The sequence below is a fragment of the Colobus angolensis genome, unplaced genomic scaffold (genome assembly GCF_000951035.1).
Source record: "Colobus angolensis palliatus isolate OR3802 unplaced genomic scaffold, Cang.pa_1.0 Scaffold22, whole genome shotgun sequence".
NCBI lineage: Eukaryota > Metazoa > Chordata > Mammalia > Primates > Cercopithecidae > Colobus > Colobus angolensis.
In genome coordinates this window covers 3,795,232-3,804,288 of record NW_012115377.1, presented here as the reverse complement: position 1 = coordinate 3,804,288, position 9,057 = coordinate 3,795,232, and the positions used below count along the sequence as shown (strand labels likewise).

The 9,057-nt window shown below is 50.9% G+C and overlaps 1 protein-coding gene across 1 annotated transcript in view; it reads left to right on the top strand.

Moving 5' to 3' along the window:
* SLC25A23 (solute carrier family 25 (mitochondrial carrier; phosphate carrier), member 23) overlaps positions 1 to 8,784 on the top strand; it is a 24,167-nt gene extending 15,383 nt beyond the window's left edge. Inside the window, exons 9-10 of the mRNA XM_011943533.1 lie at positions 5,301 to 5,451; positions 7,377 to 8,784. Coding sequence (XP_011798923.1) covers positions 5,301 to 5,451; positions 7,377 to 7,561 — 336 coding nt within the window. The 3' untranslated portion in view covers positions 7,562 to 8,784. The remainder of the gene's footprint in view (positions 1 to 5,300; positions 5,452 to 7,376) is intronic.
* The last annotated feature ends 273 nt before the right edge of the window (positions 8,785 to 9,057 follow it).

The window sequence follows — 9,057 nt, the reverse complement described above, 5'->3', positions numbered from 1 at the left end:
GGAGGCTGAGGCAGGAGAATCGCTTGAACCCGGGGCGGGGTGTGGGGGTTGCAGTGAGCCAAGATCTCGCCACTGCACGGGTGACAGAGTGAAACTCCGTCTCGAAAACAAAAAAAGAGTTGTGAGTAGAAATAAGATGCAGCCGGGCGCAGTGACTTGTGCCTGTAATCCCAGCACTTTGGGAAGCCGAGGTGGGAGGATTGCTTGAGCCCAGAAGTTCGAGACCAGTCTCTACAAAACAATTTAAAAATTAGCCAGGTGGCCGAGCACATGACTCACACCTGTAATCGCAGTACTTTGGGAGGCCGAGGCGAGCGAATCACAAGGTCAGGAGATCGAGACCATCCTGGCCAACATGGTGAAACCCCGTCTCTACTAAAAATACAAAAAATTAGCCGGGTGTGGTGGTGCACACCTGTAGTCCCAGCTACTCAGGAGGATGACATGGGAGAACTGCTTGAGCCCAGTAGGCAGAGGTTGCAGTGAGCTGTGACTCCAGCCTGGGCGACAGAGCGAGACTCCGTCTCAGAAAAAAAAAAAAAAGGTGTGGTGGTGCACACCTGTAGTCCCAGCTACTCAGGAGGATGACATGGGAGAACTGCTTGAGCCCAGTAGGCAGAGGTTGCAGTGAGCTGTGATCATGCCAATGAACTCCAGCTTCAGCAACAGAGCAAGACCCTGTCTCCAAAAAAAAGGAAAGAAAGAAGACACAATCTTATTTAATGCATTCTTTGCCCAAAAAGGGACCTTAGAAGTCTAAGAGGTTTTAGAAACCCTGTACCCTCTTGGAGTTTCAAAATCTGTGTTTGTCCCTTAAAGGCTCCGAGAAGTCTCTTAGTAAAGTGATTTAATATTTTTGTTTTTAACCCAGTGCTTTCCATATTAATCTAGTCTTTAGAACTTTTTTTTTTCTTTTTTTTTGAGACAGAGTCTCTCTCTCTCACCCAGGCTGGAGTGCAGTGGTGCGATCTCAGCCCACTCCAACCTCTGCCTCCTGGATTCAAGCAATTCTCCTGCCTCAGCCTCCTAAGTAGCTGGGATTACAGGTGTGCACCACCACGCCAGGCTAATTTTTGTATTTTTAGTAGAAACAGGGTTTCACCATGTTGGCCAGACTAGTCTTGAACTCCTGACCTCAAGTGACCCGCCCACCTCATCCTCCCAAAATGCTGGGATTGCCAGACGCGGTGGCTCATACCTGTAATCCCAGCACTTTTGGAAGCTGAGGCAGGTTGATCACAAGGTCATGAGATCAAGACCATTCTGGCCAACATGGTGAAACCCCGTCTCTACTAAAAATACAAAAAATAGCTGGGTGTGGTGGTGGGCACCTGTAATCCCAGCTACTCGGGAAGCTGAGACAGGAGAATTGCTTGAACCCAAGAGGCGGAGGTTGCCGTGAGCCGAGATTGCGCCACTGCACTCCAGCCTGGGCAAGACAGCAAGATTGCATCTCTAAAAAAAAAAAAAGAAAAAAACAAATGCTGGGATTATAGGCAGGAGCCACTGCACCTAGCCATCTTTAGAACTTCTTTTTGATAGATTAATCTTAAGAATAACCTATTAAACATTTTTGGCAAGTGCTGTTCTAGACCCAACAGAAGGCTTCTAAAGTTGCAAAGGCAATAATGTTAAGTACTTGCCTATTTTACCCAGTCTGTGCCTGGGCTAGGCATTACTAATCCATCACAGCACTGAGTCCCTCTCAACACCATTCCAGTTTAAGGCAGCAATTTCTGGTGGATTAGAATTGGCATAGGAAATGAAACTTATAAGCCTCTCCCAGCCACAAGGCAAAGAAGGTCTTGTTCTTACAGTCACCTTGGCAGCAGGCTTCAGAAGGGATTAGCCACCCTAAAGCCTTCAGGCATACAGTTCTAGATTCACATGCAGCTGTGAATGTTAGTTCTCACCTTTACTTTGTAGCTTTGGGCAAGTAACTTTCCCTGAGCTTCAGTTTCTTTTCTATAAAATAGAGATAATAGGGAAGGGGTGTGGTGGCTCACTCCTGTAATCCCAGCACTTTGGGAGGCAGAGGCAGGCGGATCACTTGCGGTCAGGAGTTGGAGACCATCCTGGCCAACATGGTAAAACCACGTCTCTGCTAAAAATACAAAAATCAGCTGGGTGTCATGGTGTGTGCCTGCAATCCCAGCTACCTGGGAGGCTGAGGCAGGAGAATTGCTTGAACTTGGGAGATGGAGGTTGCAGCGAGCCGAGATTGTGCTCCAGCCTGGGCAACAGAGCGAGACTCCATCTCAAAAAAAAAAAAATGCAAATAATTAGCCAAGCCTGGTGGCACATGCCTGTAATCCCAGCTACTTGGGAGGCTGATGCAGGAGAATAACTTGAACCTGGGAGGCAGGGTTGCAGTGAGCCGAGATGGTGCCATTGCACTCCAACCCAGGTGACAGAGTAAGACTCTGTCTCAAAAAATAATAATAAAATAAAAATAAAGATAATTAGCCAGGCGTGGTGGTGCACAGCTGTAATCCTGGCTACTCGGGAGGTTGAGATGGGAGGATCACCTGAGCCCAGGAGGCAGAGGTTGCAGTGAGCTGAGACTGTACCACTGCACTCCAGCCTGGGTAACAGAACAAGACCCTGTCTCAGTAATAATAATAGTTTTGGTCTTAGTTTGAGATCCTTCCAAAACAGACCCTGAAACTGGGACGTGAGGGCAAGTGATTTATTGGGGAGGTAATGAGACAGGGAGTCAATGCATACAGTATGAGTATGTTAGTTTCCTAGGACCGCTGTAACAAAGTATCACAAACTGCTTGGCTTAAAACAACAGAAAGTTATTGTCTCACAGTTCTGGAGGCCAGAAGTGCAAAATCAAGGTGTCAGCAGAGCCATACTCCCTCTCAAACTTGTAGGAGAGAATCCTTCCTTCCTTCTTTCAGTTTCTACTTGTTCCCAGCAACCCTGGACATTCTTTGGCTTGTAGATACAGTCACTCAAATCTCTGCCTCTGCTGTCACCTGGCTGTCTTTCTCCATGTGTGTCTCTGTCTTTGTGTGTCTCTGTCTTTCTCCTCTATGGACACCAGTCATACTGGCCTAAGTGTCTACCCTACTACCCTACTCATCTTAATGAATTAGATCTGCAAAGACCCTATTTCCAAAGAACGTCACCTTCTAAGGTACTGGGGGTCAGGACATCAACATGTTTCCCCCCAAAGTGGGGACATGATTCAACCCATAACAGTATGTTATCAAGCAAGTTACCATTCCTAGCCAATGGAGTTCCAGCCCTCAAGAAACCTGTGGGAGGCAGCATAGGACATTCTGCATCAGAGAGGTGAGGGAGCTGGGGTATTGATGCACCAAGTCAGTCTTTTGAAGGTTGCATCTGAAGATGCCAATTTCCCAGTGCTTCCTGCCCATTTCTAAGTGGTCAGAGCAGGCTGGCCTGGGTTCAGAGAAAGTCCACAAGCAAAGTCTTTGGGTAGATGCTGGCAGTACGAAGTCAGCAGGTCTGAATTGGAGTGGGAAGGGATGAAGGTGGTATACTCACAGCATCTGCCACAGGACTGTCTTTGGAGAGTGTTTGTTTTTGAGATAGAGTCTTGCTCTTATTGCCCAGGCTGGTGTGCAGTAGTGTGATCTTGCCTGGATGCAACCTCCGCCTCCCCAGTTCAGGCGATTCTCCTGCCTCAGCTTCCTGAGTGGCTAGGATTACAGGTGCCTGCCACCACACCAGTTTATTTTTGTATTTTTAGTAGAGATGGAGTTTTCCCATGTTGGCCAGGCTGGTCTCAAACTCCTGACCTCAAGTAATCCGCCCACCTCAGCCTCCCAAAGCACTGGGATTATAGGCGTGAGACACCAGGCCCAACCTTTTTTTTTTTTTTTGGATACTGAGTCTTACTCTTGTCACCCAGGCTGGAATGCATTGCAGCTCACTAGAAATTCCTGGGTTCAAGCAATCCTCCCACCTCAGCCTCCCGAGTAGCTGGGACCACAGGCATGCACCATCACATCCAGTTTTTTTGTTTGTTTGTTTGTTTGTTTGTTTTTGTAGGGACAGAGTCTTGCTATATTGCTGAGGCTGGTCTCTGGCTCCTGGGCTCAAATGATCCTCTTGACTCGGCCTCCCAAAGTGCTGGGATTACAGGCTTGAGCCACTGCGCCCGGCCTCTTCTTCTGTCTTTAAACCTACTTTTCTAACTCTTAGAAAGGCCCTTGTGCCGGGCACGGTGACTCACGCCTATAATCCCAGCACTTTGGGAGGCCGGGGCAGGTGGATCACCTGAGGTCAGGAGTTTGAGACCACTCTGGCCAACATGGTGAAACCCCGTCTCTACTAATAATACAAAAATTAGCCAGGCATGATGGCACACACTTGTAATCCCAGCTATTTGGGAGGCTGAGGCAGGAGAATCACTTGAACCCGGGAGGCGGATGTTGCAATCAACCGAGATTGCACCATTGCACTCCTGCCTGGGCAACAAGAGCGAAACTCCATCTCCGGGGGGGAAAAAAAAAGAAGGACTCTTGTGCCAGGCATGGTGGCTTATGCCTGTCATCCCAGCACTTTGGGAGGCTGAGCAGGGAGGATCACTTGAGCGCAGGAGTTTGAGACCAGCCTGGGCAACATAATGAGACTCCATCTGTATAAAAAGAAAAATGAGGCCACACACAGTGGCTCACATCTGTAATCCCAGCAGTTTGGGAGGCCAAGCCAGGCAGATGACAAGGTCAGGAGACTGAGACCATCCTGGCCAACATGGTAGAAACCCCGTCTCTACTAAAAATACAAAAGTTAGCCGGGTGTGGTAGCACACACCTGTAGTCCCAGCTACCTGGGAGGCTGAAACAAGAGAATCACTTGAGCCCGGGAGGCAGAGGTTGGAGTGAGCCAAGATCGTGTCACTGCACTCCAGCCTAGACGACAGAGCAAGACTTCATCTCAGAATAATAATGATAATTGAAAGAAAAAAACAAAAAAGGACCCTTGTGATGGCATTGGGCCACTCCAATAATGCAAAATAATCTCATCTCAAGATCCTTAACTGAGTCCCATCTACAAAGTCCTTTGTGTCATCTTGGGTAACATATGCAGAGGTTCCAGAGATTAGGGCATAGTACAGGGGACCCTTATTCCACCTACCAGAGAGGGTCCAGATGAGGACTGGGTGAGGGGATGCAGGGAAAGGGCTGGCTCAGCCCCTAGGAGGTACTAAGTGCTCAGCTAGTCACAGCTGTCATGGGATACAGAACCGGCCAGCAAGGCCTTTGAAGCCAGGGTCCTGGGGTCACCCACCCCAACCTTCCCTACTCCCTTCTCCACTCCAGACTCTGAAGAACTGGTGGCTTCAGCAGTACAGCCACGACTCGGCAGACCCAGGCATCCTCGTGCTCCTGGCCTGCGGTACCATATCCAGCACCTGCGGCCAGATAGCCAGTTACCCCCTGGCCCTGGTCCGGACCCGCATGCAGGCACAAGGTGAGGCCTGGGCGGGAGGATGGGGCAGGGAGAGTCTCATCGCTTGGGCCCCAGCTTCTCCCAGGTAGAGCCCTGGGCTGGGACCCCCCTCCTGGATTTGGATGGGTTTCTCTGGGCCTCAGTTTCCCCATTTGTGACATTGAAATGGGAGTCCTTTACTTTCATGGAGGTGAGGATTAACTAGGAAAACAGATGCAGTGAGTACAGGAAGAGATCCCTTGCAGACTTAGCTGGGATGTCACTGCTGGCAAATATCTAGCATTTCCAGGTGGTAACTTGAACTCTAATTTGCAAGGCTGGGTTATCATGAGTGGGAGGCTAGGAGCAAGGGTAGGGAGCAGTCAGGGCCAGACTGGTTATTGTTTTTGTCTGTATTTTTCTTTTATGAATAATCTCCCCCCTGTCCCCTCCACCACTACCCTCCCATTCTCTCTGAATCTGTTTTGAGAATTTTCTTGGGAATTTTAGTGTTTGTGTATTGTGATTTTCACTGGGGATGTGTCAGTGCACAAGACGGACACGGTCCCCACCCTCATAGAGCTCACAGGCTGGAGAGGAAGGAAGATGCAAAATAAATCATTCTGGAATTAAGTATTGATTTAGGGTTGTATAAAGGGGAGAAGGAGGCTGGGCACAGTGGCTCACATCTGTAATCCCAGGACTTTAGGAGGCCAAAGAGGAAGGATCGTTTGAGGCCAGGAGTTTGAGACCAGCCCAGGCAACATAGCAAGACCCCGTCTTTAAAAAAAAAAAAAAATGAAGAAATAAATTAGCCAGGTGTGGTGGCAGGTGCCTGTAGTACCAACTACTTGGGAGGCTGAGGCCGGAGGATCACTTGAGCCCAGGAGTTCAAGGCTGCAGTGAGCTATGATTATGCCGCCACACTCCAGCCTGGGTGACAGAGTGAGACCCTGTCTCAAAAAAGTGGGTGGGAGCCAGGGACAGTGGCTCACGCCTGCCATCCCAGCACCTTGGGAGGCCTAGGTGGGTGGATTACCTGAGGTCAGGAGTTCGAGACTAGCCTGACCAACATGGCTAAACCCCGTCTCTACTAAATATACAAAAATTAGCTGGGCGTGGTAGCGGGCACCTGTAATTTTAGCTACTCGAGAAGCTGAGGCAGGAGAATCGCTTGAACCCAGGAGGTGCAGGTTGCAGTGAGCCAAGATTGTGCCATTGCACTCCAGCCTGGGCAACAGGAGTGAAACTCCGTCTCAAAAAAAAAAAAAAAAGCCGGGCACGGTGGCACATGCCTATAATCCCAGCACTTTGGGAGGCCGAGTCAGGTGGATCACCTGAGGTCAAGAGTTCAAGACCTGCCTGACCAACATGGTGAAACCCTATCTCTACTAAATACAAAAAAATTAGCCAGGTGTGGTGGCTAATGCCTGTAATCCCAGCTACTTGGGAGGCTGAGGCAGGAGAATCACTTGAACTCGGAAGGTGGAGGTTGCAATGAGCTGAGATCGCACCACTACACTCCAGCCTGGGCAACAGGAGCAAAACTCCATCTCCGGGGGAAAAAAAAAAGTGGATGGAGTACAGGGAGGAGGCTGACTTAGACTGGAGCACCAAGGAGGACTCCCCTGGGGAGTTGGCTCTGGGATAGGGGTTAGGAGGATGAGTAGGAGTCAGCTGGGAAAGGAGGAAGGGAACCTGGCTCCAGGAGGAGGACATTTCTGTCCTCTCCCACCTTGCACACCCATACCTGCTCCATTTCTAATTATCCCCAGACTTGGGGTGAAAAGGTGAGCAGCCAGTTCCAAGGTCAATACAAGTCTCGCCTCTGAGTGGTAGGTCCCACTGTTAGTCTAACCTCCTTCCCTCCTGCTGCAATGACACCACCTGGCCCAACCCTGGGGGGTAGGAGGGGGAAGTGAAAGGGGAACATTGGCCTTACCTGGTGCCCCCCCGCCCCCTCCCAGCCTCCATCGAGGGTGGCCCCCAGCTATCCATGCTGGGTCTACTACGTCACATCCTGTCCCAGGAGGGCATGCGGGGCCTCTACCGGGGCATTGCCCCCAACTTCATGAAGGTTATTCCAGCTGTGAGCATCTCCTATGTGGTCTACGAGAACATGAAGCAGGCCTTGGGGGTCACGTCCAGGTGAGGGACCCGGAGCCTGTCCCCCCGATCCCTCACCCCAGGCATGACGTCCCCCACACCTCAGCCACTGGAGACTGATGATTCAACCACAGGATCCCTACTCTTTGGCCACGAGAAATCAGTACCCAGATCCTGGATCCTAGGCTCCTATGCCCCAACCACTGGGTCATGGGATCGCCACCCTTCAGCCACTAGATCCCAGTACCCTATCTCTAGATCCCAGATCCCCCTGTAACCATAACTGTGGATCCCTTCAGCAACTCAAGTCTGCTACCCTAACCACAAGATCCAAGATTATCTACACCCCAGCCCTTAATCCCCATCCCCAAATCACTGGATCCTGCAGCCCCACATCCCAAGGTGGATCCCACGCTTCCCTGTCCCCCCTACTGGATCCTGGACCTCCACGTCTTAACCACTGGATCCCACACAAATCAGTGAATGGATCCCAACACCCCAACCACAGGAGCACGAATTCCCTGTGTACCTCAACACCCAGACCCCGCCTCCCTCGATCACCAGATCCAGTGTCCTTGTGAAACACTGGATCCTAGATCCCCAACCCTAGATCCCCATGCCTCGAGCCCTGGATCTTCATGCTCAGCTACTGGATTCTGGATGTCAACAGACCTCACCACCGGATCCTGACAATCGCAATGCCTAGATCCTGGGGCCCTCATCACTGGATCCCAGATCCCCTCACCCCATCCACTGGATTCCTGCATTGGTTTTTTATTTGTTTGTTTGTTTTTTAACCTTGACACTGGGCCTATGATCCTTCTACTCTGACTACCAGATCCCTACATTTCAAGCACTGCGCCTTCCACCCCGAGCCACTGGATCCCAGATCCCCAAGCCCTCACCCACCAGATTCTGGCTCCTAAAACGAGTGTGGAGGCCCCAACCGTACAGCAAGTGGATCCTGGCAACTGCAGCTGCTGGATTCCACATTCTAGATCCCCAGTCCCTCTGCCCAGTCCCTCGATGTTGAAACCTCATCTCTTAAAGGCAGACCCTGATATTCCAAGGCACTGAATCCCAAGCCCTTAACCCCTGGTTTCTGGTCTGAATCTTCCAGGCGCCAGGTCTCACATGTTCAGGCCCCAAGTCTAGATCCTGGCAGCCCAATTACACAGTATCCCACACACACTGGTGCCCAGAGCCGGCTTCTCGTGACATGAAATTGCATGGTCGAGGGAGCCTATGGGAAAGGAAGCCCAGGTCCTGGCTGCAGAAAACCCCGGGGGGTTGGTCCCAGGTCCTCATACAGCTCATCACCAGGCAGCAAGGGCAGAGATGAACCTCCTGCGACCTGCACAGATGCTGGATTCCTCCTCACCCCACCTCCTCTGCATGGCCACCCCCTTCCAGCCCTGTGGGGAAACTGTTCCCTGGAACACTCATCCCTGCATCCCAGGACCCACTCCCTGCATCCCCCCACTTTACAGCGTCTTCCATCCCCCTCCCACCTTCTAGGCGAATAGTCCCCAGAGCTGTGTC